We start from the raw sequence: 27645 nt of genomic DNA on the forward strand, positions 1-27645 counted from the left end.
TCCCTTTCAGCTTTCCCTGCCTGGAAAGCTCTTGCTCACAGGCTGGAGAGCAAAGGAAGCCCTGAAGAGGAAGAATTGTGGAAAGTGGAGAGTCCGCTGCTGTTAGCTCAAACCTCCCCGGGACAGCGTGCGGGGCAGGGGAGGCGCTGGGTGCCAGATGTGACTTTTTAGACATGTTTTTATTGCTCCTGAGTAAAATAGCAGTTCTGGCCGTTCCTGCAGCATCTCTGCTGTCGGGTTCAGTTGTGGCTGTAAGGCAGGAGTTGGGAAACTGCGTTTTTCAATTTGTGGGGGTCTGGTTCATTTTGCGCTACTATCGGATATGGTTAAGATGCGAGTCCTTATGTGACCCTTAGTGAGAAAGGTGTTAACTTATAGCTTAACTTCTTAAAACTGCAGGAAAATGAATTCTGGAATATTCTTTTCCATTCTCACTCTTCACACAGGGACGCGTGTCTGGTGCGCGGCTCCGTGGCAGGTTTGTGGTTGGACTCGATGGTTCAAAAGGTCTTTTCCAAGCGAGGTGACTCCAAGTCCACCCTCCAGCCACCGCGGTGCCTTGAGCGCCTTGTCTGGCAGCGGGGTCTCCACCGCTCCTGTGCTTTGCGGGCTCCCCGGGCTCTGCCCGGCGTTCGCGGCGCTTTCCCCCCGTTTGCGGGAGGAGCCGGGGGACCCAGAGCCGCTTCTCCCCCCGCCGGCTCCGGGTCATTCCCTGACCCCTCCCCCGGGCCGCCCCCTGGGCCGGGCCCTGCCCGGGGTACAAGTAGCTCCGGCCGGGGACACCGGGGAGTTTTGTCCGTGTGGGAGCCCGTGTGGGAGCCCGGAAGCCGTGTCCTCCCGTCCCGGGGCGCGGGTGGAACAGCTGCACGGGGCAGGTGAGCTGGGTGGGGTGGGATGGGATGCTCGGAGGGGGCTTTGTCTCTGCGGGCCGGGCGGAGGAAGCTCCAGCCTGAGCTGATGAATGTTCGCGGGGATGATCAGTGTCTGTTAATTACCCTGATCGGTTCTAATTGCCGTGCCCGCCCGTCTGGAAGAGATTCGCCGCGGGTGGGCGGACGGGGCTGTGCGGGGGGTGCAGGGGCAGGGAGCTGGTGCAGCGGAGCCCGTCGAGGTTCCCTGAGCTCCTGACCCGGCGTTTTCAGGGGCTGTCGGTCGGGTCCCCGCGGGGAAGCCGTGGGGCCGAGCAGCCCTGTCCCTGTTCGGAGCAGTCACGGGTGGAAGCGGGGGCTCGGCTGTGTTTCCGTGGGGTGTCACTGCTCCCGGGGTGTGCGGTGCTAAAGGCACCTGCCAGGTAACGTTTGCTCGGAACACCGGAGTTTTTGAAAATGGTTGCGTCTAACCTGATATTCAGTGGTAAAAAGCAGCCTTTCATAGTTTAGAGTGTGTGGAATTACGGTGCTAAACCAGTTTTCCGCTGTAACAATGTGGCTTATTTGTGCTGCCTTCAGCAGGAGGGTTTTTAATCTTTCTATTGATTTAAAGACCTGAGCTACATAATTATTTCCTGCAAAAATCACAGGGGCAGTAATTGCCTGAGCCCTTCTTTTCCTGTTGTGCAGAGACCTGTTAATAGGATTCTTCTCTCAGAAAGAAAGGTCTCCTTAGCAGCATTTAATGTCAAGAATGAAGCGGTGTCAGGTAGAAACGGAATGTTTTTCAATGGAGATGTGTATTCTAAAGAATTCCAAACTTAACTCTAGAGTGTTCAGTGTTTTGCAAAATAGTGATGAAGTGATACGTTTAAAAAGCAGAAACATCTCCAAATGATATGCGCTTAAGTGTGAAAATTAATGAGGGAACGTTAAAGTTGAAACTTGAAAAACAATTTGAGTGCGCACTTAGAAGGCAGAAATCCAGGCTGAATAAATAGGGGAGGGGAGAGAAAGAAAAGTGTTTTCAAGTGCGTGTGGGAGGGAACCGCATGAGACTTTCCAGCCGTTTACAAATGGTGAGAGAAGATGCAAATGTATTTACCTGCGAGTTTGCCGGGAGGGTTTGTGGAAGCTCTGATGCTGCCTCTGGTTTGGGTTTGTTTGGTGCTGAGGTACAAGCCCAAACATGCGAGGGGCCGGATTTGTGCTGGCAGGGCCGGCTCTGGAAACCGACCCCCACGTCCTGAGCTCCCCGATGGGGCGGGGGGGCCCTGGATCTGCACCCCCCCAGCGCAGCCCCCGTGCCCGCCCTGAGCCGGGGTGACGGGCTGCACCTGTGAGCACTGCCCGGGGTTTGGGCTTTTCAGGTGTAACACGCTCATTTCCTCATTCGCACTTTGCCAGTGTCTTTCATCTGAGAATTTTCACTCTGCTTGTTTGCTTTGCCCAGAATTTGGGAAAATATGGACAAAATGAAACCTGTGTTTCTAAGAATAAGCAGCTTGGGGGGGAAATAATGTCTTGCCTGTTATCTGACCTGTCATTGAACAACTTTGTTTCCCACACTTTGGAGAAAGGAACTGAATTTTGTTTTGCATGAATTTGCATCAGGGATGTTCTTGTTTTTGTTTCCTCTGAAAATCTTCCCAAGTCTGGCCGATTAATAAGTCTCTGAAAAATGCACATGCTTTGCTTTTAGTTGGGGTTTTTTTTGGTAACTGAAATGTCAGAAGATTCTGTCCTCGCCACACCGGAGTCTCCAAAAAGCCGCGGCTGGGCCGGCTCTGCCGGTCCCGAAGTGTCGGTCATGGTTCCGCCTTTGACCTGTGGCTTCCGATCATGAGCCGGATCAATGAGCTGTATTGGTGAACCGGATCGTCACCGTCCTGGCCGGTTGGGGCCGGGAGCTGCACCGGCGGGGCCTCCCGCCGTGCCCAGAGGAGACTCGCTGCCTTAAAACAGTGGTTTACAGATGGATCTGTAGAATATCTGCAGGGTGGTGCTGGCACACAGGTGGGGTGGGAGTGCTCTGAGTGTTCTTCCAGTATAATTTTGTATGTATAGAGTTTTAATACAGAGTGAACAGACAGTGAAAGGGGGAGCGGGGGATGAACTAATCATAGTTCCTCTCTTAATGTTTTGCTAATATTTGTCATTAAAATGAAGTTTTAATTTCCTTAGAAGTTATTTGCAAAGGAAAAACCGTGTTAGAAATGTCATTGATGTCAAATCTGCATATACCTTGTAAACTTTATTCTTTGAAAAGTTCCCTCTGATTTCTAGTACCTGGGTTCTCATATTTTCCTCAGGGTTTCCACCGCTGGTGTTGGCCAAGTGCGAGGCACCTTTGCTTCAGTTTGCCATTATTTGCACACTCAAACAACAGAGGGCAAGTGTACATTTTCTTTAAACAAGGGACATATTTATCTCAAGGGTATGCAAAAGATTAATTACATTGCGTATTTCCTGCCTGCTTTTGGGGTCTGATTTAGATCTGATCCAAAACGTTAATATCAGTGTAAAGGTGCCATTTACTTCAGTGGGCCTTAAATAAAAGCTTCTTAAAAGGACAGCGACACAACTTAATGTTCTGTCAAATTATGTATGTCTTTAAGAGTGAATAAATGCACTTTAATATTCCATAAGTAATCTGACAAGCACGTTTTCTGGTGACGCAGAAGATCTTTCTCTGTCACGAAAGTGATGATTCTATGGCTCGAAGTGTTTTGGTGTTGAATGATGCTGGGTGCCAAGATGAGGGAATGAAGGACTGACGGTCCAGCCCGGGAGTGGAGCTGGTTACACCAACATTGCGCTTACACCAATTCCACAGGTTTCCTGTGGTTTGTTGGAGGCACATCAAGCCGCAATGGGAACCAGGCAGTTAGAAAATTCTGCCAGAATAGGGTCCTGTGCATGATCACAAGTGACACAGAATTTACGTTTTTGGCTCAGTGTGCATGAATGGCTGTAGACTACATGTCTCCAATGAGATTTAGGTTATTTTCCTATGCAGATTAGCAGAGTGCCTGTACTTGCTCTCACAGATTAGCATCATTCTGTAAATACAGGACCTGCCTTCCTGTCGGAGCAGCTGGGAGGTGTTGGGTACGGGGTGAAACACGTGCTGCTCGCGCCTCGTGTCTGCGTGACCTGCTGCCTTGGGGGTGTGCTGTGAGCCCCTTGCTGTCCCAGAGCGTCCTGTGCCTGTCACTGGACGTACCCGCGGAACAACGTGGGGCGGCTGTGACCCCGGAGCGGTCACAGCTGGGCTGCTGTCCGCAATGTGCGGTTGGTGCAGGCTGGAAGGAGGTCAGCTGTGCCATACGTGCATGCTCCACATTGCTGAGGGATTTATACATCCAAGGGTCTTTCCAGCTTAAAATCAGATGAGCTCATACTAATTTTATCTAATCCAGGCATAGCGTCTTTCCGCTTACCGCGAATGTGCCGTTTGCACCTGTCCCAGCCTCCCTCCTGTTATTCCTTCCCCGTCCCAGCTGCTGAGGCCTTTTGTAGCAGCAGCTCTAGGACAATGAATTGCGGGGTTGTGGGGGTCAGAGTGCCGTCCTCACGGCGTCCGCTGCCCACAGACCTGGGCAGCAATTCACTGCCCAAGAGTGTCCCGATTTCAGTGTGAGTCGCAGCCCTGCCAGGTGACACACTGTGCACTTCCACTCTTTGGTGGCTCTTTGATAGTTTTTCATATTCCAAATACCTTGAAATAGAATGTTTAATTTGGGCTGGGACTGGAATGTCTTCTTTGGCACAAGCCAAAAGTTACTTTTAAGTTTTTTTGTAGACAGGCGGAAAAAGTGATGAGATGAACTGAAGCAATTCTTACTTAACCAGTTCAGTTGTCAAAATGAAAACACGTGTGATGGGCCAATGCCAGCAAGCGGTTCTGGCAGATCTCGGCTGCCAAGGTTTGTGTCTCTGGCTCTCTGCTGTGAAACTTTGAGTCTCCAGCCCCACTCTCATGAGAATTCTGCTTTCAGTCGAGGGTTTGCGGAGTTGTTTAACTGGAGAACGTGGCTTTCTCCGTACGTAGCGTCTGTTCCTTGGGAAGCTCAGCTACAGCTTCTGCCGTGTGGTGTTTTCCAGCGAGGGCTGGGGAGCCCTACAGGTCAGTCACAGAGCTACAACCGGGCTCAGGGTGACAGGGGTGGGGGGTCACTCGGACGCGTTGGTTTCTCCCTTCCTTTGGCACCAGCTCCTTTCCCAGGGCACATCTCACGTGCGGATGTGGAGGAGACACTTAAATCCATATCAAGGCCTGTGGTAAGCGATGTGGTTTTTAGTTTTGCTCCTGGGGTGTTTCAGAGGTGTCTTGGGTGGCATTTCGGAAGGGTCGGTAGAAGCTGTTGTAACACACTGAGGGACTGTGAGCTTGCACGTGTGCTCTTGGGTGTCTTGGGCTTCAGCATCTGAGACCGTAACCTGAACTGACCTCTGGAAATGCCCCCACAGAGCTCGCCTGGTCGTGGTTAGTTAACCCAGGAGAGCTGGTCTGCTCCGCAGAGCAGGGAACTGGACGGTAGACTTGTTCTCTTTCCGCTTTTGTCACTAACTTATTGCATGAGCGTGTCTAAATCGCCGCGTAGCTCCAAATCTGTCCCTTGAACAGCTTCTGCCAGCTCTGCATCTGAGAGGCACTGAGTTCAAAGCACCTTTATATGGATTTATATATGTATTTCAAGTAATTTTGCCTAAATTATATGAAACAGACTGTTAAAACAAGAACAACTTGCTCATATTAAATAGAAATAAATCCTTTCCGTGTTAGTGCGTTTTGTTAGTGAATTGCCAGTCATTAGATGAGACTTAGAGTTTCATGTTGGGTACGTAGGAAAATTGCTGCTTTTAATATATAAAGTCAGATTTGAAAAGCAGAGATCAGTTGTAGCGTCTCGTGTACCCACTTACAGAACAGACACCTCTCCTGCGTCCTGTTGTCTGTTGATAAATTCTTACAAGTTTAGCACATGAAAAACATCTTGAAACTTGTTGCCGAGTTTTTTCCATAATGGAAACTCCCTCTGTTGTGACGTTTCCGTGGTGCGGAGCTTGCAGAACAAGGCCCTTATTAGCAGAAAAGGGTCACAGAAAAGAAAATGTATGCTTCCCAAAATATTAATCTGAAGTGTAAAATGGCTTTGTATGTTATTCTGTCATCCCAACGCCTTCTGAAGTTCAGGAGCACTCCAGAATTTAAATGATTAACTGGCATTTCCGGAGTGCTGGCTGAACGAATGCTTACCAAGCGGGAAGTTATGTGATTAATGAGCCAGGTTTGCTTGCAGACCTCTGAAACAGATATTAGTGTTTGATTGCTAGGATAATATTGCCTTTTCTTGTGAAAATATGTCTACTCAAGTTGCATTGTGAGACAGGCTGGTATTTTTTCAAAAGCTACATTTAAGAGATGTTCAGAACCTGCTGGTTTTATAGATTTCTCTGCTCCACTGCCAAAAACGAAGGTGTGTGAGGAAGAAATCCCTGTTAGCAGTTGTTATTCTGAACTGTACTTAATGCCCAGACCTTCACGTTCTGTATCTCTGACCCTGCGTGATTTTCCCTTAGAGAGCAGGTGCTGGTCGGAGCTGCTGCCCGCGGGTTCGCGGGGACACGGCGGAGCTGCCCTGCTCTATCTGGGGCTCAATCGCGTAATGCTCCTTTTCTTTATGACTCCTAATGGCTACATTATTTATTTAGCCTCCCCGTGACAAAGACACTATTGTGCTGGAGCGTTGTGGGAGCGCTGATCGCGTAACCGGATCGACACACCAGCAGAATGTGTTGGTTTTCCTGAGTGCAGAGGAGAGGAGCGGGTCCCCGTGCCAAGGGCAGGCGGCAGCTGGCACCTCTGCTCCCCAGCCTGAGCCTGGTCCGGGGGAGCCATCGGGTCCCTCTCCTCTCGCTTCTCTCACATTTTACAATGCTTCAAAGATAAATAAATCGCTGTTTCTTCAGGAGTTTTTTATTAGCATCCTGTGCTTCTTTTAAATACTTAGCTACAAGTGCGATTCCTGAAATTTTTTTTCAGTGTAGTGACAAGTTGCTTTGAAAGTCAAGTTTTATAATCTATGAAAAAAGGAAGTGTACAACTTCTGACGAGTGACATGTTCCTGAAACAGAATGCCCTGTTTATTTTTTTTAATGCCTTTTCATTTAGCCAGTATAAGGAAGGAGTTTTGCCATAGATTTGAGCGGACCCGGTGCACGTTTCTGGTGAACCTCCGTTTGCTGCCGAGCGCCGTTCACAGGCTGGAGTCCCGGGTACCGCACCAGGGATGCGCGGTCGGTGCCGCCAGGGACGGGCCCTGCTGCTTTCTGTCTTTTGTACCCAGACTCCGTTTTGTATTGAAGGAAACTCAACTCAGCACTAACGCTGAGAGCATGCGAATTGATTTGGGATGAGTTTCTGTGTTAGTGTTGGTGCTGCTGAAACGCGTCCGTCCTGCAGCGCGCTCCTCTGCTCTGGGATCCGCTCCATGTTCACCCAGTTCCTCTGGGAACTCCTGCAGCTCAATGAACCAGCAGAAAACGGAATAAAAACCCTGACGGGTTTCTGCCAGATCACAAACCGAACAAGCCGAGTGTGGCTCCAGGGGGGGAAGGTGTTGCCATTTAAATGGTTTGAGCAGATTCTGCTCTGGGGCCCAGGGATCGCTGGTGATGTATATGAGCCGTACGCGGGGTCGCTGGTGATGTATATGAGCCGTACACAATGAGGCTCAGCGGGTTTCAGAAACAATGTTAAACAGTAAAGTTCAAAGCGCTTATCCAGGCTGTTGCCACCCCTTGATTCAGAAGCTAAAACGTCCCGCTGTTGTGTGATACGATATTCTCTAGAGATTTTTCTGTGGGTTCAAAGAGCTCAGACACATTGAAATGGGCTTGCAACGCGGTTTCAACTGGAAGCCTTGGTTGGCTAAATATTGGTTTACTTTTCTAATGAGGCTTTTGAATATTATTTCATTGTTCTCACCTACATATCTGCGATTATATATTTTACTAGGGACGAATCCTGTAACCATGTTCAGTCAAAGCTCCCAGTGCAGATTTATGTGACTAAAGGTGTGGCTGTGCCCTTGGGCAGTGACACCAATTCAAGGTGATATTGGAAGCTGTGCTGCTTGTTTCTGCCCCACGCTGGGGCAGGAAACCCCCCTCCCTGCAGCTGCTTGTGTTGCTGTGCATTGGGAAAACAGCCTTAAAAGCAGCGTGAGCAAAGGAAACTTCAGTATGTTGTGATGCTGCAGAACAGTTTGTATGAAATGGGGACTGAAGGAACGTGGGGACCTGCCTTTGATCCACAGGATATCAGCATGGCTTAGAACAATAGCAGTGGCTTTGTGTTACCTTCTATAAACTGTTGCCAATTAACTCAATAATATGAAGTACCAAAAAACATTGATTATGTTTGCTGTAATGTCATGCAGAAGGATTAACTCCAATAGGAATTACTGGATTCTAATAAAAAACAATGAATATATCTATAATACCCCTGTCTCAGTCTCTGCCCTGCTAGCCCATTCGATTCCTAGGTAGGGCAGCTGCATCTGTGAAGTCTGGGATTGATGAGTTCTCTTGGGAATGTTGTTTTGTCCATTAGGCTGCTGCTGCTGAGATGGTTTTGGTGGGTAAACCCCAGGATTTTGAATTTTACTTTATATCTGTGCCACCATTGACCTAGTTTGTGAAGCCAATAGCTCCGAGCAGCCATCTGTATCCCAGCTGATGCCGAGTAATGAAAATAACATCAAAAGGTAATAGCCTACTGGGCAACTGGAAGTTTTTCTGGGTAGCAGTTGCTGTTTGCATTGCTTCCCCCTTTGGATTTCGCTTTCCAACACCTTGTAAAACAGGCCGGGAAGGGAGATGCTCGGGGAGCAGCGCCGCGGGGCGAAGGGGGCTCTGATCAGCCCCGTCCGCGCCTCCTTATCTATGTGAGACGGCAACAGCAACCAGCTGTGGTTTTATTTATCCCGCTGCCTTAAGGGCTCACATGAGTAACCGGTATCAGATTCGGTGTATTTGAGGCTGGATGAAAGGCTGTCACAGCCATGAGGAATTAGTTAATGCTGTGTTTATCTGATACCCCTGCAGTCTGTGCGTTTGCGGTGTGGGCGCTGTACGGCTGCTGCTAACGGGTAGTGGCAGAATGTGAGATGCTGGTGAATGGTGAGCAAGCAGCTCCCTGGGGGCTGTTGATTGCTGAGCTTTTCTGTGTTTTATCTGAGTTTCAGGTCCTTGCCTTCAAGCACACAAGTGTGGAACACATCCTAGCGACACGCAGATCGAGCAGGTCTGTAAAGTCGTGTTAAGAGCCGAGTTTTGGCCATAATCCTAATGACTGCTTTTCTGCTCCCAAGCAGTTCTGTGCAGTGGCCACGTTCAGAAATGAAGGATGTCCTGGTGTCAACCACCGACAACTTCATCATGAACATAATGAGATTTTATGCATCTCTGAAAGCATTAGCTGTAAAAATCCAGCTTTCCCTGAAAGTCTTAGCTCCCAGTGAAGAAATCCACTGTGTATATTGGTATTTCTGTTTGCAAAGAAGAGTTTGAAAACATCATGTAAATGCACTCTAAACATTCAGGAACAGATCAAAGGAGCCTCAGCTCGGTTGTTTTTACCAAATCCTGTGGCTGTTTCTACTCTAGGCCCTGTTTATTATTGTTACCATGTAAGTTTATAGGTAACAAACCCAAGTGGGCTTTTTCATGACGTGTAGATCTCCCGAGAACCCTCAGTTGTTTGCTGGCAGTGATGAACGATGGGCTGCTGTGCCTGCGTCTGACGCGCAGGGAGGTTTCTGCCTCGCTTCCGTCGGATTCTCAATTCTAATGTATTGTAGTGGTTTTAAGTGCCAAGAGCAGCTGTAAATTCTCTCTTTTGGAGTCTCTCCATTGCATCTCATTCAATCACTATTAGTCATTAAACACGTTATCATGTCAAAGCCGGGGCAGGGCTGCGGTGAGCCCCGTCTTGGGGAGCGGGTTTGTTCTGCTGTCCCTGGGGAGCAGCTCCGCTCTTCTGGGCTTGAATCCGAGAGAGCAAAGGGCAAACACTCACCCCCAACCTACAGCACCTTGTGCAAAGGCAGCGCAGAGCTTTAATTGTTAATACTTGCAAAACATGGATTTGCTGCGACAGGTGGGGCCCTAAAGGAGCTATTATACATTATATTATTGCATGCATAGTGCTGTGTATTACTGCAAGTTACTAGTAAAGGTCTGGTGGTTCAGAGCGGGGAGTTACACGATACTGTGCTGACGGGGCCGTTTTCCTGCGGCTTTGTGCTGTTTTGCAAAGTCTCAAGTGATTTTTCTCCGAGCTGTCACTGTCACTCTGCACCTTGCAGAAGCTTTTGGTGCCCCCAGGTTGGGAGGGAAGTTGTGGGGCTCTCAGAGACAAACAGGTTTTCACGGGTTTATCCTGACAGCAGTGTGGCAAGAGGGATGATGTTTGTCCCCAGTTTACGTACAGGACACTTCATTTAAGGGCCCCTGAACTCTGAGTCTGTGCAGTTCTTGTCCAGAGTGGTCAGGAGATGGACGTCGGGCAGCGTGCTGGGATTGGAAGGGTCTGGAAACTATCTCAGTTTTGATGTGTTCAAATGTGTTAAAATATATATATAAAAAAAATAGAAATATATATATGTAGATATTAAAAAAATAATATATATATACACATATATATAAAATTCTAATGTAAGGGCCAAACCTTACAAAGAACTGTGGCAAATCCCAGAGCTAAACCAAGCTCTCCAAAGTGAGGAGCCCGGCCTGAACTCAGCAGCAGTTTGTGATTGGACCCTCTGAGACACCGGGTGGAAAAATGACGACTTTGGCTTTCCGTATTTTCTCATGTCTTATATTTGAACCTTCGTTATTTGTGCAGGACTAAGGTTGGACTTGTCTGCAGCACTTTAACAAATCGGTCACCTCGACGTACCTGCCCCAAACGTGCTGTTATCAAAGGAGTGCACGGTGGTTCCTGCGCAGGGAGGACACGACCAGTGTCACCGGCTCCGGCCCCACCGGAGCTCTGCTTGTCACCGGCTCCGGCCCCACCGGAGCTCTGCTTGTCACCGGCTCCGGCCCCACCGGAGCTCTGCTTGTCACCGGCTCCGGCCCCACTGGAGCTCTGCTCGTCACAGGGGACTTGCTCAGGTTTGTCTTTTCCTTGCAGTGCAAGATGTGGGTATTTTTCCTTCTTGTTCCCCAGACCCTTGGCAGCGGTCCCCTTGCCTGCTGTGCCGGAACACTCGACTCCATCAGATACCCAGGCAGCGCTTTGTGAAAACAGCGTTTAATGCAGTGACTAAACACCGAGTTAGTTACTGAGTAACTGCCCGGGAGCCCTTCTCCATACTCCGGGGGTTACTGATCACGTTATGTGCTGGTGGAATTAAAAAAAAATATATATATTAGCTGTAGGGATGGCCTGTTTGTGTTTGGGATTTTGAAGAGGAGCCTGGATGGCTGCTCACAGAAAAACCTCAAATATGGGTTAGATGAGTCATCAGTGAACTGTATTTCAGAGAATCCTGTATTCTGCTCACACAGGAGGTGTGGAAGGGAGCATTTTCTTGGGGAAATCTCACTGTCCTCTCCTGCTTCTGTGCACTAAACCAGGGTTGGGTTCTGGGCTCTCTGGGGTGCCTGCAGAGCGTGGAAAACCAGCGGTGGGATCCACGTCCCGCTGCAGAACAGTTACTCCCGGACACCGCGTGGAAACTGAAGGCAGCCACAAGCAAGCACATTGGTTTTGTGGGAAACGTGGAAGGAATCCCCTGGTTTCCCTTGAGAGACGATACGTAAGAACAAATCCAGGAGCTGTTGCCTGCATGGCGTTATCCAGTTGGCAGCTTAGTTTGAGGAAAAGAATAGTGGCCTAAAATCAGCTTATTTTCTAAGCCCAGCTGGAAACTAGCGGGAATTCATCTTACCAGATAAGGATGTTATAAAATGTTATTATCAGGCTCCATCACGTATATTTGGAGGCAGGAAAGTATTTATTGCAAAGGCTTGGGCTGATTCGAAGTTGCACAAAAATAGATGAGACTCAATCCGTGTGCCTTCTGTGCTGTTTTATGAACAAGACACTTCACAAAACCCAACCGAAAACCTTAGAAACAAAAACCCTGCAGCATATAAAACACAGCTTCAGTGTTTCCTTCAGCTTTATCATACAACCCTTTTTCTCTTCCCCTCTGAAAGCAGCACATAGTTCTTGAAGAAAATCAAATCTAACTGATTTGTTGGATTAAATCTATTTTCAATTGGGTTTAAATAGCTGTTGTCTAGCGGTGCTTCCCGGCTGCCCCGCAGCAAGGGCTCTGGTGTGACCCCGGCTGGGGACAGGTTGAGGGTTGGGGGGGTGAAGGATGCTCCCCCGGTGATGCCGTCGCGGTGGGATGCAGGATGGGCTGCTGGGGCCCCAGGGCCTCACCTGCTCTCTCCGCCGTGGCCTTGGCAACGTCTTCATGGAATTTTTCAGTTGTGCCCACGCGGGAGTCGTGTCCGCCGGGCAGAAAAAGCACCGTTGTTAATAATTGACTGGCGAGATAATGAAACGGCCGAGCCCGCTGTTTGCTTGTCTTGCTCTGCCGCTGTAACGCTGCGTGCGGCGGGTAAAGCAAAGGGCAGTTTCCCCCGGGGAGGCAGAGGTTTGTACCCGTGTGTGGAGCAGCCGCTGCCTCCGAGACATCGCGGTGTGCGGAGGGACCGGGAGAGACCGGGAAACCACCTCTGACACGGTACGAGCTGCGCCCAAAACACCGCGCGTTCTGACGGTCACAGTTGCTTTTTCCACTGACTTTCAGGTCTTTCCTGTGGAAATGGCTGGAATGTGGGCCCAAAGCGTTAGCTTTTGTTTTCTAAAGATAAAACTGGAGGTAGAAAATGTGCGCTGGCTAAACTGACTGTGAATGTGCCTTCAGATCGCTAGAGGTAACGAGCCAAACGTCATTTCAGTGCGTGTGGATGCAGTTTAGGTGGCTGTGTGTGGTACACGGTGTCTCTCTGTCATTCAACAGCTGCTGTGATGCTTATCTGTATATTTGCTTTATGCAAGCAAAGAGTGGAAATAACATTCTGGTTACTGTGTGCTGCTCATATCTTGTTTGCTGTAAATCTGGTGGGAACAGACCCAGGCGTGGAGGTGGCAAGAGAGGGAAGAGCAACATTGGAAAACGAAGTGTTGATGTGTTGTGTTTTGTCAAACCTTTCTGCTCACCAAGGACTAACTCGGGTTCCTTCCAGAGCATCTGCTGCCAAAGTCCATCGGCTCCCACCCCTCTGTAGCAGCAGAGAACAGGTGGTGGAGCAGGATGTATCTTGGAAAACATTAAAACCACGTGTAGAAATGTTTAACCTGGGGTTGCAAGAAGCCTCAGGAACCGGGGCTGGATCAGCAGCTGACGCCCGACTGAAGGTGTGTGTCCCACCAGCAACTCTTCTCGCCTTCCCCAAGCCTGAGGCTCTGCAGACCGCCCGGGACAGCCGCTGGGACTGCCCGCTACAGCCAGAGCCCCACAGATGATATTTTGGGAGCAATTAGAGCCCATGGTCTGTGAAACACGTGGGTTGGGTGCTGTGGACTGTGCAACTGATTGGAATCTGAAGAATTTTGGCTAATATTTACATGGGGTGTTTACCCTTTGATAAGAAACAGGTCATTTACAATCATGTACATGACATAATATTGGTAGGTTGGTCACGGTGTTTGCTTTGCATTTCACACACTTACCGTTCTCGTTGCTTGGAGAACAGTTGCATATTGTCATTTGATATGGATTAATGGCTGTGCTTTCCCCCTTTATTTCCATGGAGCCATTTGTTTAAAAAAGGCAGTTTGACAGAAATAGATCCAGGAGGTTTGCCATGTGCCCCCACATAGTGTTGCCTTTGTCTCTGGAGTGTTTTGGGGCAGAAATCCTCTTTGGTTTTCCCAAGTTACAATTCCTCAGCTGTAAGCACCATCAGCCCGGCCTCAAAAGGAGGTCTGAACGCTGCCTGTGTTTATTACGGAAGATTTTAATTGTTTCTCTGATGGAAAGATCGTGTTGGTAAACTTGAACTGCGCAAGCACACAAACGTGGCTGCATTCAGTGCCAGGGCTGGTTTTCTGGGGTTGCTGGAGATAAATCAGAGGCTGGATGAAGAGAATCGCTGTGTTTCAGGTGGGTGACGCTTTGGGCAAGCGTTGTATGTAACTGCAGGTGAGTTACGGATTAATGAGCAGCAGCTAGTACGGCCTAAATGAGGTCAAACAAGAACAAAGTGTAAGCAGAAGAAAGCTTGCTCCTAAAGCGGGTGACACGTTAACTGACTGCAGGCTGCAGCTGCTGATTTTTCTCTGTACAGAGTTAATTTGGCAGAGACGTGAGGCTTTGACCTACTAAGTTGGTTGCAAGGAATTCAAGATTGTGCAATCCAAACCACTTTCCCTGGAATCCAGAGGCTGAGTTGGTGGCCGGTGTTTTAATCCCAGATGAGATTTGATAAACGTTTGGGTGAAGAAGTTGCAATGCAAGCACTGGTACCTGAGCTGAGAAAACGTACGGTGTGGGCTGTAAAAATGTGAATTTCCTGGCCATGCCCACTGCTTTGCCACTACTATTATTTTTCTCTGTCATTATTATGGTGGAAACTTGGAACAAGTCTTGTTTTGAGACATAAACCATGGTTATCTTAGGCCAGAGACAGCCCAGCCCAGTGCACACAATGTCCCATGTCACCTGGATTTTGTTCTTCCTCAGCCATCAGCCTGAGGCGTTAGAGGAGTTCTGATCCTTACGGGTTCTCTTACATGCTTTTGTTCATGTCATCGGTCTAGTTTGCAGGGACAGGAGTTGGACTCGATGGTCCTTGTGGGTCCCTTCTAACTCAGGCTGTTCTATGATGCTCTGATTGTCAGATCTGGAGAGCAAAGAGTGCATGTTTTATATTTGCAAACGGCTTTGCTTCCAGGGCTGTGCCCTGTGTGGGGCTTCCTAGGTAGTGCTGGAGTCAATATAATAAATAAGTGCATGGAAGTCAAGTTAACCTTTTTAAAAACAAACCCCAAAACCCACTGCCACCAACACTTTGGATCTTGGTAGGTTGTTAGTAGCTTTATTTCTTCCTTGGACATGGAGTGACACACTGTTAATGCGTTTCCCTTCCTCTTCTGGTGTTCTGGCTTCTGATATAGTTTTAATCTAACGTTTTTGCTTACAGAGGTTTACAATGTGAGCCTGTCTGGAGTGTGCACGTTGTATTGCAGCCTTGCCAGGGTGGTTCTAAGGCCCAGGGACAGTCTGGTCCATGAGGGTGCTCCACCATCTACCAGCTGAGGAGAACAATAACATTGTTGTTAATGGTGCTTGAGTTTTAAGTACATTAATTTTCTTCTCTTCTATATAAAAGATAAGGCAGTTTTCACATTGTTCTTTAAACACCCTGAGATCAACGATTCAGCTTCTAGAGCTCAGGAAACATCTTCCCCGAAAGAAATATGACCTGTTTTCCCTAAGATGTGTTTCAGTATCATATGATTTAAATTTTAGCAGAGACTTCCGGAGAACATATATTACTTCATTTCTTATAATATTTCAGTCGTTTCAAGGATGTGAAATTGCAAACTTGATCTTGATCAAAACATACATGCAAAGTGCCATCCATGGACCAGAGGGCACCCAATGCGGGGAAGTCTTCTTGTGTTTCTGGTGCTTGTCCACGGAGCAGAAGGAAGAGGCTGCGGGACCTTCGGAGGAGCGATGGGAGGGACCACACAGATGGAGCAGGGAATGTCCTGTGAGCTGAAATGTCCTGCACCTGGGACAGGCAGGGACGTGTCCCTCCTGCTGCTCTTTTCTAGCCTGGTGGTCTTACCTCAATCTTCTAAGATATTGAAGTTTTATTTCCTATTATTTCTGGTATCATCATAAAAACCTGAGACAAAGAGTCTTCACTCTGTTGCCGACCTCACTGTAAATCATCAACAGGTCGCTTGAAATAATGGAGGGAAAGAGATCTTGGGAAACCAAGAATGTACTTTCGTTGATATATATAAACCAAAGCACAACTGTTATTTATATTCTACACAAAGCTGTGAAAAGTTAGAGCCAAATTCCCACTGTAAATCAGGGCGGCTCCATTGACTTGAGTGGAGCGGTGCCAGCACGAGCAGGCAGAGCCTCGGCTTGGCCTGTTAACAGCAGCCGAGGAATGAGCTGCATGGGGAAGGTCCACTGGAACAACATTTTGATTTAAAAAACGGGGCTAAGAATGACAGAGGAATCTGCCTCTGGTTCTCCCATGCAACGTGGCTCCCATGGGCTTGGGTCCTGGGCACCTCCCAGCACCTCCCGACACCGCAGAGCTGGGTGAGACCCCACGCCATGGGCCGGGATTTCATGTGGGTAATGTAGCTGCGGAGCGACAGCGACTGCGGGACAGTCTGAGCTGGCACTGAATGTCGGTGCAGTCGTGCTCCCCGCTGCTCTTCTTTCTGTGTAGCTTCAGAAAACCCAAAGTTTTCCTTTCACCAGGTATCTAAGGCTTTTATTTCTTTAAATTCTCCAAACCGCTGTGGTGAAAAGGATGGGGAATGTCAGCAGCAGCTGTTGATGCTTCCTGGTACCTATGTGACCCTGTTATTCAGGGATAGACAATTACATTTCACAGCTGACTTTTAGATAACTTCTAAAGAGAGAGAACTTCTGCAGACCCCCTGGAGTCCGTTTCTTACTGAAATTTCAAAAAAAAGCCCAGCAGAAATTCCTACTGTTCAGTTATGCTGTTTTCTTTTCCCAGAAACTAGTTAATTTATTTACTGTGCCCCACCAGTCCAAGTTCACTGTATAGATTAGATTAACTTGTGTGTTCTGGCTCCTTTCCATCTCTTCCTTTGGCTCAAAATGAATGATACCAGGACTGTCTTTGCAATGAGGCAGGAATAGGAAGTTTTTTGATTAAACATCTATATCACCCCCAAAATCTCCCTCAGTGCCAGTTTTCTGAGTCTTTTAAAACTCGTTTAAATGAGAGTTACTGCATAAGGCCTCTGGCTGGTACCTGTCAGGCTTTTCTTGGGCTGGTGCTGCCTGTGCGGGTGTTGGAGGGTGATGGAAGCTTTTACAGAGTGGGGAGAAGGCTGATAGGACGGATTATAATGATGATTTCTTTCTATTGGATAATTCTTCTGGGTCCACAAGCATTTTTGGAAGCACAACTCTAAGTTATTTTGAGACTTCAAGCAGCCAGGTGCGCGTTGTATTTAAGCACCTCCAGCATTAGCATCATATCTGAGCTGGGATTCTCAACCTCTCCGATTTGTTTCTAGGCAGGTCCAGGAACTAATTTTCCTCTGATTTTTCACCTGTTTCTCTTTCTTTTTAGGATCCTTTAGATATTATTAGGATGTGACCACAAAGAAAAATGTGCTTTTCTACGAAGTCGGTTGTGGACATTTAATCAGATTTTGGTCTCTGGAAATGCTACAACATGGCTTCATCTGGAAATGAGCCAGAAAGATGGACTCGCGGGCCAGGGGCCAGCGTTGGGGAGCTGGTAGAGCCTGGGACCTCTTCTGGAAACAGTAATTGTGTTTCACCGGTGAAGTCGCTGGGCAGCGCAGATCAGCCCTTGCACCTCCCTGGAAGAGCAGACTCTGCTTACAGCTCTTTCTCAGGGGGATCAAACGTTCCAGAGTATCCCACCCCAATGTGCTATGGTGAGAACTGCTGTTTGCCTCCAGAGCAGGTACCGTACATGGACTCGGAATATGTGAGAGGTATTTACCTTCTCAGCGCAGCGAACTCTGACCTCGGGTGCCCGCATCCACACCAGGCACCGGATCTGAGCGTCCAGAATAACTCCCAGAGCCCCAGCCTTGTGGAACGCTGTGGAGTCACTCCTGCCCAAAGGACTTCACGGCAGGGACCGCTGCCTCTGCCTGCACCTCCACCTTCTCCTCCCGCGCGGCTCGATAGCTATAAAGTCACCAAACACCTTGAAAATGCAAGAGGGAGATGCAACTCTGACAGTCACAGCGAGTGCGGCGCGCAGGACGGTCCCCTTGCTGGCAGGGATGCTCTGCAGAGTCAACCCAGGGATGAAGGTACCGAGCAGGATACAGTGGCTGCTAGGATAAGGACTCTGGAAAACAAGGGCCTTTCTTCTGCTGATTCTACAAATGAGGTCACTCTATCAAAAAATCAGGGGTTAAAGACAGAGGAAAATGGAGAGTGGAATCCATCGCAACAACCTATAAAGAGAAGCAACCCACACATTTTCAGGAGACCTTCTTCATTCATTTTTCAAGAATATTTAAAGACTGACTCTGTGGCTAATGTCCCTAAAATACTTTCTGCTTATAATTCAGTTCATGCTTATAAAATTCCTGAAGAGAAGAGCTCCAGGCCCTATCACCCAGTGCACACCCACCCGAGTTCTGTTAACGATGCACAAGAAGACGAACAGTGTCCCTGCGTTGTGTGCAAGCCGGGTTTGCGAGAGGCGGATCCGCTGAGCGCGGCGCCAGAGCCCAGCCGAGGAAAAGGGTCCTCGTCCTGCGCTCGGTGCCCGCTGCTCGCCCAGCTGCATCCGGACTCGGATCAGGATGTGTTTGAGGGCAGTTGTGACTTAAAATATATGGAGAATGCTCTTCTAATGGAATCTGCTTCCAGGAAGCTTCACAGTTGTACAGATGGAAATCAGTCCTGCGACTCCGAAGGAAAAATTGGGAGTGATGTTAAGGAACTGCTCCTGAATCAGCAAGTCAGAACACAGAGATCATCCCTGTCCTGCAGCTACAATGCTGTGGGACTGGAGCACCCTCACTGTGAGGGGCCAGACCAGGGAAACGGGCAATGCTGTGATCATCCCAATCAAACATCTTTTTCCAGGCCAAAGGAAGATTCCACATCTCCGTTTTTACATGAAGCCACAAAAGAAAAACAGACTAATACCAGCAGCCCTGACCTGAGCACACATCTAGGACAAGAGGAGCCTTCTGTCCCTCATCAGAAACGTCAGGATGACCTGGCTGGTGAACAAATAACCAGGCAGACAACTCCCATGCTTTACTATCTTTCTGGGGGAAAAACCACCAACATGCTGCAGCCCAGCAAGCTCACCCCATGCCAGGAGGATTCGAGGAGCTCACCAGGGGAGTTTCCAGCCAGCAGCTCCTCTGCCCCCGCGCGGTGTCTGCAGATACAAAGGGAAAGTAATCGGCTCCAAAGGACCGACCACCACCATCAGCGCGGTGCTGACGATCTCCCGCTCCAGCCTGAAGGTCTCATTCGCAGGAGTCCCGCTTCGTCCGTGGATGAGAGTTTCAAGAATGACTACAGAGAGAAACTTAAAGTGGCTCAGAAAAAGGTTCTGAGAGAAACCTCCTTTAAAAGAAAAGACTTACAGATGAGTTTGCCCGTTAGACTGAGGCAGAAATCCTCTAGAAGGCCTTCAATTGAACACCTGAGGTCTTTCTCCTTATCCAGTGCAAGTGAGGATGCCAAACCTGTTCCTTGTTCCCCTTCTCATCTAGAACCCATGGAAAGCTTCAACAGAGATGAAGAAATTAAGAGGCCACAAACAGGTCGAATAGCAGGAAGGAAAAGGGTAACAAAGGAGCAGAAACAACTCTGTTATTCTGAACCTGAGAAACTTGATCAGCTGGCAGATAAGGAGGTGTCATGGAATCAAGTCAGGGATGAAATCACTGAGCAAGACGTAGTGGCAGCTCGGAAAAAGACTCTGGAAAACAGAGGGAGGGCACTTTCCAGTTCAAGTATCTCCAGGACAGAGCTGAAGCAAATCCAGCATACCGCACTGATTGAATACATGGAGAGGAAGATCAGTCAAAGACCAGGTAGCTCACACCACCTCCCGCTGCATAAGCCGCCCCTGCAGAAGAGGCTGTCGCATCCCAACTGGCCTCCTGGCAAGGTCTCCAACCCAAACGGGAGCAGGAAGGTGCAAAACACAGAGGTTTCCTGCCAGGTTTTCTCTAAGGAAAAGCCACCAGACGCTTTTCCTCCTTTGGCTCTGGTTCCCCCGCCGAGCGTGCCCGGCAGGTGTGATCCCAGCTCTGCCGCCGCGGGGACGCTGAAGCACGACCCGTCTCCCAGCGACATGGACGGGACCCGCACCGGCCCGCTGGTGTCAGCCCAAAGCATCCCCCAGGCCGGTGAGCCGGCAGCTGGGAGAGCTCGCGAGAGATCCAAATCCACTCCTCCTTCCACACAGGTAAGAAAGATGTTAAGATAGCAGCTGTTGTTTGAGTCCATCTTACGACTACCCACCTGTTCTTAGAGAACTCTGAGGCAATTCACAGGAAAAACTGCTGAATGTCACGAATGAGGAATTAAGACTTGAATTTTTTAGCACGTAGCAGTGGTATGATGGAGGAGAAAAGCCACATTTGCTTAATCTATAGGAAACACCATGTAGCCGTTTGGAAGCAAAATGCGTGCTCTGCTTTGCAGTGTGCAGGAGAAATAATTTGAGGGGATTTTGAGAGAAACGCTACCGATTTTAATGCTCTAAATATTTATGATCGACGGTAAGAATTTGTTATTCTTGAAAATGCTTGTAAGAAAGTATTGCAGACGAACAGGGTGTTCTTTAACGGGAAGAGTTGCAAGAGAAGGCTGGTTGCATTTCAGCAGTCGCTGTTGTGAACTGCAGCAGCTTCATTAGAGCGCTATCCCAGAAAAGGGTATTATAGAGACAGTTTTACAAATGACTGGCCTTTTTGCTCCTGGATTCGAAGGACAGTAGCTGTCAATATTTTCAAGGAGAATAAAGAAGATAAAAGGGTTAGAAAACCAATAATCTAATATGCTGCTACAATTACCCAACTGAGGAGGCTGACAAAGTTCCACCAGTGCCACCTGCTTTCTGAATTGCTGTGAGAGCCAGCGAGAACATGTATTTTGTTGCCAGCTGTTCTTTGATTTTGTAGGGAAAAGAGCTGGGTGCTTCCTTGACAGTGATGGATTGATTTATTTATTGTATGTTGACATTCTTAACAATGACCAGAAAGTTGTTTCCTGTGGTTGTGCTCCAAGTGTTCAAAGTCCGCTTGGACGGGGCTTTGCTGGTGAGAGATGTCCCTGCCCATGGCAAGGGGTGGCCTGGAGGACTTTCAAAGGTCTCCTCCGACCCAAACCATTCTATGATTCTACCTGGGAAGAGCATAATAGCAATTTCATTAACAAGAAGAGACAGACAAAATTGAAAACCTTGTTGTACCTACCCAGAGACTTACTGTTGGCTCCTGTTTCTGGGGATGACAAACGTGGGGGTAAAATGAAAGAGCTGCCTGTCGGTGCAGTGCGGGTTGCCCCAGTGTTCTGTTCTCATTCCCAGGACCCGCGGGGACGCAGCGAGGGGGCAGAGGCACCGTCCCGGGGCAGCGGGAGCTCTCCCGGCACCCCCAGGTAAGGCTGTGCCAGGTGTGGACGCAGCGGCTGCTTCTGCCCTCCTGTCTTGGGGTTCCTCCTTCTCCAGACGGGGATGTTCTAGTTGTTCTGTTTTGGGACAGTTAATTTCAGCTGCGTGGAGCAGAAGTGGAAGGTGCAGAGAGCAGCTGAGCTGCCGTCCCCGCGGCAGCCGCTCTCCTTCGCTCTCTGAGTTCACAGCTCCCTCGTCTGAGCTCCGGCACAAACGGCACCTGCAACAGCTTGGAAATGCCCAGTCTTGGCAAATCTGTGTGCTCGGAGTGGGATAACAGGGGCTTTTGATGGGGTCTTTAAAGGGAAAAATTACTGTGCTGTTTACACAGAGCTAACTGGAAAGTCTGTGTGTTAACTCTGTTTGCTTTGCTCGTTTGGGGAGCATCGGGGACAAAAGTGTCTGAACTGTGTCTCAACAAGGCAGAGATGCTGATACTTGTGTAGTAATAGAATTTCTGCTGTTTCAGTCATTCAAAAAGATCCAAATGGTTTCCTAGAGGCCTGATCATGTTAGAAAAAAGTTGTTGTTAGTAAGATATTGAAGTTTTTCTTAAATTTCCTAGTTTAGCTAAGAGGCTTAGCAGGTCAGTATGAATGGCACCGGGAGTTTTGGACAGAACAGCAGCATCATAAACATAACTCTAAAATTAATAGGTATTGTGGAATCTGAATTAAAAAAAGCTGGAAAGATAACGATAATTAACTGTAGCTACTTAAACAGTCTGCAAAAGCATCTATTGTAGAGAAAGTGTCTAAAGTAAAAAGAAGTGTCTCCTTATAGTTTCCATGATCCTGAGAAAGATGGATGTGAGAATCACGAGTGTAAAGACAATGATGCGACTGCACGTGCATGTTGTCAGGATACGCAGGAGCCGAGTCCTGCAGCCTCTGTTCCTACCCCAAGAAACAAGGAGGATGCTCAGGAGTGTCCTGCAATAAACGGCGACGAGGAGGAATGCAGAACTAAATCTCCAAATGGCAACACCTCAGTGGAGTGTCTGGCAGCCTCTCCCGAGCGAGGAACGTGCTGCCGTCCAGCCTTAGCTCAGCCGCGCCGAGGGGACAGACACACGGCCAAAGGTTTAATTGCGGAGCAAACATCCGTGCCCAACAGCCAAGGTGATGCTCCCCCTGCCCGAGAGCCAGGTCTGCCCGAGGGCAGGCGGCCGTCTCCTGAAGACCAGCGCTGTGAAGAGCTCGCTATGGAGATCGCTGCCAAAGACAGTTCGCTTGTTGATATTCTCGTGCCTCATCCTCTTAGAAAAACGGCTCTCGACCTGCTGGACGGTCTCTTTCCCATTAACGTCTCCATGCTGGATAGATCACACAGAAAAAAGGGAGATGTACAGTATGCACAGGAGTGTGAGTAAGTAGACAAAACCAATTAACAAGTATTTTAAGCTATGTTACCATATGAATGTAATATATATACTTGTAGCAAGATGAGCTGAGCACGTTTCTAATTTTTGTTTCATTAGCAAAATATTTCATATTCCTGATTTACTTATCAAGAAATATTTGAGCCTATGGTTCAATTATATCTCAAAAAATGGGACTGTAACAAGCCTGAGCTGCAAATCTTTTCCTCTATATCTTTTAAAAGCTTAGAAGAATTGCTGCTGTGAGAAGAGAGGAGAGTGATTTTGGAGCAATGAACGCAGCGTTCGTGAACAAAACTCTTAAGTGTTTGCCACAGGTATTTATTCTTTGTTCCAATAGCAGGAAAAGTCATAAAGGTGCAGCAGAAGAATGTCCTGGGTCTGAACACGATGCGGAGCGGAGGAGTGAAGGTCCTGCCTCCAAGGGAACCCAAATCCTGCACAGGAGCGGGGACGGCGCCAGCGACCTGGACGACATCACGTCCAAGAAAGTAGGTGGATGCCCAACAGAGGCACCGGTGCTTCGTAACACAGCACAGAAACATTATTAGTGTCACATATATTACTGTGGTTATTTTTAGTTGACTTTTATCCCAATAATATTGTTTAATAGATGACTTTGAATCCACGTTTGCCAGTAAGTGAAGTTCTGGCAAATCAGCGTGTTGATCAGAATGGGTGTATTGAATTGACTCCAGGTTTGGTTCAGACCTCTACTCCCACATACCTTTCTCGCTGGGGCTGGAGCTGGAGCAGGCGCGCAGGCTTGGTGAGACCTTTCCTCGCCAGGCCGGCTCCTGTGCGGCAGCTCGCTCACAATTTAACGTTCAAATCTGGCCTCAAAATTTGTGAGATCCGTTACAAATGGCAGCCTAAATAATAAGAGAGACCTGGCAGAAGTTTCTGCGCTCTACGTTGCCCTATTAATGTCCATCCGTGCAGGGAACAGAAGCAGCTCAGACAGAGCTGGACTATGATAGAACTGCAGCAGCTGGGAAGGGCAACATGTAGCTTGGAATAATTAGAGTTCATTATTTTTTTTTCCTCTCCTGTAGAGACTTGGCCATGCTCTACCCCAGGGAATGACAGCCTGCCTTCCCAAAACCCCTCCTGCTCCGCGGGTGGTGACACTCTTTGTTACCCACTGTCTCACTGCTGCTGCTCATGGTGGCATTGGCTGTTTTCAAAAAGGTTGGGAGAGTTCTTCTCCCACTCAGGTCCTGGAGCCTTTTTCTGTATCAACATCTCTGTACCAAGCAGCCTCCTCTGCTCATGTTGCTGTGCAGGCACCGTGGCGTGCTTGGGTCACCCCAGAACTGGGCATATTATAAATGAAATTCCAGGCAGTTCTTATAAAGGTTGGCAATGGGACTGTGACTTCATGCACAGGTCTCGGAGCAAACCCACCTGTCATCATGTTGTCATCTTCATTGTAGTTCACTCTCTGAGCTGGGGATTATATCACCAGTTAAGGCGATCACCAGTACTTTGCTTTTCAGAGTTTGAGAATTAAGTACAGCTTAGAAAATGTATTCCTTTTGGTTTTTCTTTCCCAGAGCTTAAAATTATTTTAAAACTCAAAAATTTGGCAAGGACGACACCAGGAAAAAAAAAATTCTAGAAATAATAGAGATTCTCTTTGGCAATAAGAGCTTTCTACGGTTTTGTTCCGCCCCTTGCAGCTGGAGCTGGCGTCCCGGCTGCGGCGGAAGCTGCGGGCGCTGCGGGAGGAGCGGGAGCTGCTGCTCGGGGAGGCGCGGGAGTGCGCGGGGCGCGGGGCCGAGCTGGCGGCCGCCCTGCGCCACCTCTGCAAGCCCAACGAGTTCGAGCGCTACGAGACCTTCATCGGGGACCTGGAGAAGGTCGTGAGCCTCTTGCTGTGCCTGTCCAGCCGCCTCGCCAGGGTCCAGAATGCCATGAGGAGGATCGATGGCAACACGGATGCCGAGGAGAGGGTCAGTGGCAAGCGAGCGGGGCGTTTAGTTTTTGTTCGCCGCCGGTGAGGCTGCGCTCGCCTCCTTTGTCTGATAGCTCTAAAGCTGTAAATTCTACAGGAATCCCACACAGCTTTTGCTCGGGCAGAGTTTGGTGTCCCCGAGGCAATGACCTCGGTGTGGAGCACGGGTTTGGTGCACCCAAAACCAGGGTTTTTTACCCAGTGTGCAAAAGAAAAGCCAGGTTTGTAGCTCAAGGACACAGATGTTTAGTACGGAGTTGCACAAGCCTGGATGCTGGAGTAAAGCCAGCACAGCAGGAGGAAAAGTAGCAGCTGTTACATACAAAATCTTATCACACTCAGGGCAGTCCTAAAGAGTCAGTTGGTTGCACATTTGCATACTGGGTACATAATCATTTTAGTGTATAATGAGCAACATTCACCTAAAGGATGCTTGACCCAACAGCCTCAAGATACGTGTGTTAGAGCGAGACTCAACTGATTGGGCGGGCTTCAGAATGTCTGAAGCTGCAAGGCCAGTCTCTCCAATGAGGCGCTTTTGCGGATCACTCTTATCTTTGCCAGATGAGCAGGCTGACCTAAAACTGGAAGGATTTCTGTATCTTTGGGTTCATGATTGCTGGCAGGACGCGTGCTGGAGGTGGTGATGGGAACAGCGGCTCTGCAGGGGCCGCACCAGAGCTTGGGCAGATCACTGGGAGCAGCTCCCAACCTGCACTTCGGGGGGGTTTTGTCATTCTGCTTTGTTTTTCATTGGTAATTTAGATGCAGTAATTACTACTTTTGAAATTGTATTTCACTTAACGTACTTGTTTTAACTGTAGGGAGCAGGAGGAAGATGTGGTCGTAACTTCAGATAAAATTCCCTGCAGTTTAACTCAACTGGCCTGTCTTGCTGGATAATTAGGAATTATCTAGTGTCACTGGGAAATCTTTTCAAGTCTGAAATACACTTTTTAGCTGTTGCTTTAGTGTATCTTTATACTCTGCACAGTAAATACATAATGTATTTGAGAACTTGAATAACACGCTCAATGAAGATTTGGTTACGTAGCAGCATTTTTACAGCCATATCCCGGTCGCTGCCATTGCCCCGGCGTTAGGAAAACCAGCAGGCTCCAGCTTTGGCTCCGTTTTTAGGGCGCCGATGGTGACCGTTGCTCTGTGGTAGATTTGTGGGCACTGTCCTGAAACTGGGTGTTCTCCAGCAGTGCTGTCCTCGTGTAAATCAATACAGCTGCAAGAGAATTACCTGAAATGTGAAAGGGATTAAAATCCTGTAGGACAGACAAGGCTTGATTCTCATGGGTTTGTTAAAAAGAAGCCTTTGAACTGTTATGTCTGCATCAAAGATACTTTTATCGTATGTACCTTTTAATAGAAGTCACGCTATCTTTTTAATATGATATTGGCACTTGAGACACATGCAGCTCAGAGAATGCAAAGATATATCCCTTAAAGGACTTCTAATTAAATGAAGGATGGGCACAGGTTACTCTATAATTACCAGAATGTTAAGTATATTGATTCTTATTATTTATTTTCCTGAGGGCAACATGGAAGAAGTGAGACTTGGTGGGGTTTACTGGGTGTCTTCACCTCACAAGCCACACGAATGAGTAATTCAATCAAGGAAAAACTCATGTGGAACACAAAGCCCACAGGAGGAAGTAATTAAACTAAATTGAGTGTGGCTTCCAAATGAAGATCTCGAGTCTGCCAGGAGCGATGAGTTTTCATAGCGTGCTGCTTTGTTTTACCCCCATTAGCAATCGCTGGACGAACGGCACAAGCTCCTGTCCAGGCAGCGGGAGGATGCAAAAGACCTGAAGGAGAACCTGGACCGCAGGGAGAGGGTGGTCGCCGGCATCCTCGCCAAATACCTCACCGAGCAGCAGCTCCAGGGCTACCGACACTTCGTTCAGCTCAAGACCTCCCTGCTGATCGAACAGAAGGACCTCGAAGAGCAGATTAAATTTTTCGAAGAACAATTAGAAAACCTAGAGAAAAGCATCCCGCTCTAGTACCCACCGGCAGAGCATCAGCTTTCACACACGGTAACTCGTGGCGTTCCCCAGGCGCTCGCTGGGCTGGGTTTGGTGAATGTGTGATCCCCTTAGTGCTGGGGAGCGCTGGGGTGCTCTGGGCACAGGCTGGATGTGCCTTCCCCCTGGATGGGCCAAGTGACAGCAGCCAACAGTGTGTGCTTTGGAAACGACTGATAGGATGTGTTGCTCCTATTAACTTGGCATGTATTTCCCCTTCTTGTTGTCCGTACATCTGTTTCCAGATTGACATGATCTCAATAAAAGAATGATACCAGTATTCTCCTCTCGTGGGTGGGCTGAGTATTTGAAATGAGAGATGATGTGGGTGTTCAAATTTGAAATGGAGATCGCACAAAGCCATAGGAAATGCTTATGGACTACTTCAGTGAGACTCCTCGTTTCTACTGTTTATATGAACGGCACAGTAAAAATACACTATAATGGAAGTAAATAATGATTTCCTTTCTTGGCAGCGGCCAACCGTGAGTGTTCCCTGGTTCTGGGGGATCCCGATGGGCTGTTTGGTAGGAGGGCAGGAAAGTGTCATCCTCATTGACAGCAAAAAGCTGATCAGTGATGAAGCCGCCCGAAATAAACCCTTTGGGGAATGATAAACTCTGACCCTACTCCCGCGTGGTCATTTGCAAAGTCCTCGCCGTGCCTTTGAAGGGTTTACTTTTGAAGCAGCCCCTTCGAGGGGTTGGGTTTAGGCAGTTTTCCATTGTCAGTGCACACAAGAAGTGCTGGATGGGAGGGAGAAGCTGCGCTGCGGGGCAGCTGGGACGAGTGGGGCAGATTACTCTGCTTCAATGAGGCTTTAAATAAATCCCTTGTCTAAAATATTTTAAACTAATGTTGTGTGTTGAGTCAAACCAGTGATGTTGCTGCATTTAAAATCTGAGTGTGGTGGTTTTTTTGTTAGGT

General features: G+C 48.4%; 1 protein-coding gene across 7 annotated transcripts; it reads left to right on the plus strand.

Moving 5' to 3' along the window:
- The first annotated feature begins 723 nt into the window (after positions 1 to 723).
- On the plus strand, positions 724 to 27347 carry SHROOM1 (shroom family member 1). 7 transcript variants are annotated; one of them, XM_065029437.1, is made up of 9 exons: positions 739 to 875; positions 10786 to 10978; positions 11045 to 11057; positions 17274 to 20126; positions 21252 to 21322; positions 22119 to 22703; positions 23057 to 23207; positions 24399 to 24671; positions 26443 to 27347. In XM_065029437.1, the coding sequence occupies exons 4-9, from the start codon at positions 17379 to 17381 to the stop codon at positions 26695 to 26697; spliced, it is 4083 nt and encodes a 1360-aa protein (XP_064885509.1). In that variant the 5' UTR covers positions 739 to 875; positions 10786 to 10978; positions 11045 to 11057; positions 17274 to 17378; the 3' UTR covers positions 26698 to 27347. The 7 variants fall into 7 exon arrangements, with proteins under 7 accessions (XP_064885508.1, XP_064885509.1, XP_064885507.1 ...); XM_065029435.1 differs by having other exon boundaries at positions 10786 to 11057; XM_065029439.1 differs by having other exon boundaries at positions 10786 to 11057; positions 23060 to 23207.
- Positions 27348 to 27645: the final 298 nt, after the last annotated feature.

This window comes from Columba livia, chromosome 14 (genome assembly GCF_036013475.1).
Source record: "Columba livia isolate bColLiv1 breed racing homer chromosome 14, bColLiv1.pat.W.v2, whole genome shotgun sequence".
In the NCBI taxonomy this organism is placed as follows: Eukaryota; Metazoa; Chordata; class Aves; order Columbiformes; family Columbidae; genus Columba; species Columba livia.

Bases quoted from the DNA above. Each gene is read 5' to 3' on its own strand.
- SHROOM1 (XM_065029436.1), top strand. From the start codon at position 17,379: ATGGCTTCATCTGGAAATGAGCCAGAAAGATGGACTCGCGGGCCAGGG. The intron at 21,323-22,118 runs GTAAGGCTGTGC...GTCTCCTTATAG, and splicing joins AGCTCTCCCGGCACCCCCAG to TTTCCATGATCCTGAGAAAG. The intron at 23,208-24,398 runs GTAGGTGGATGC...CGCCCCTTGCAG, and splicing joins ACGACATCACGTCCAAGAAA to CTGGAGCTGGCGTCCCGGCT.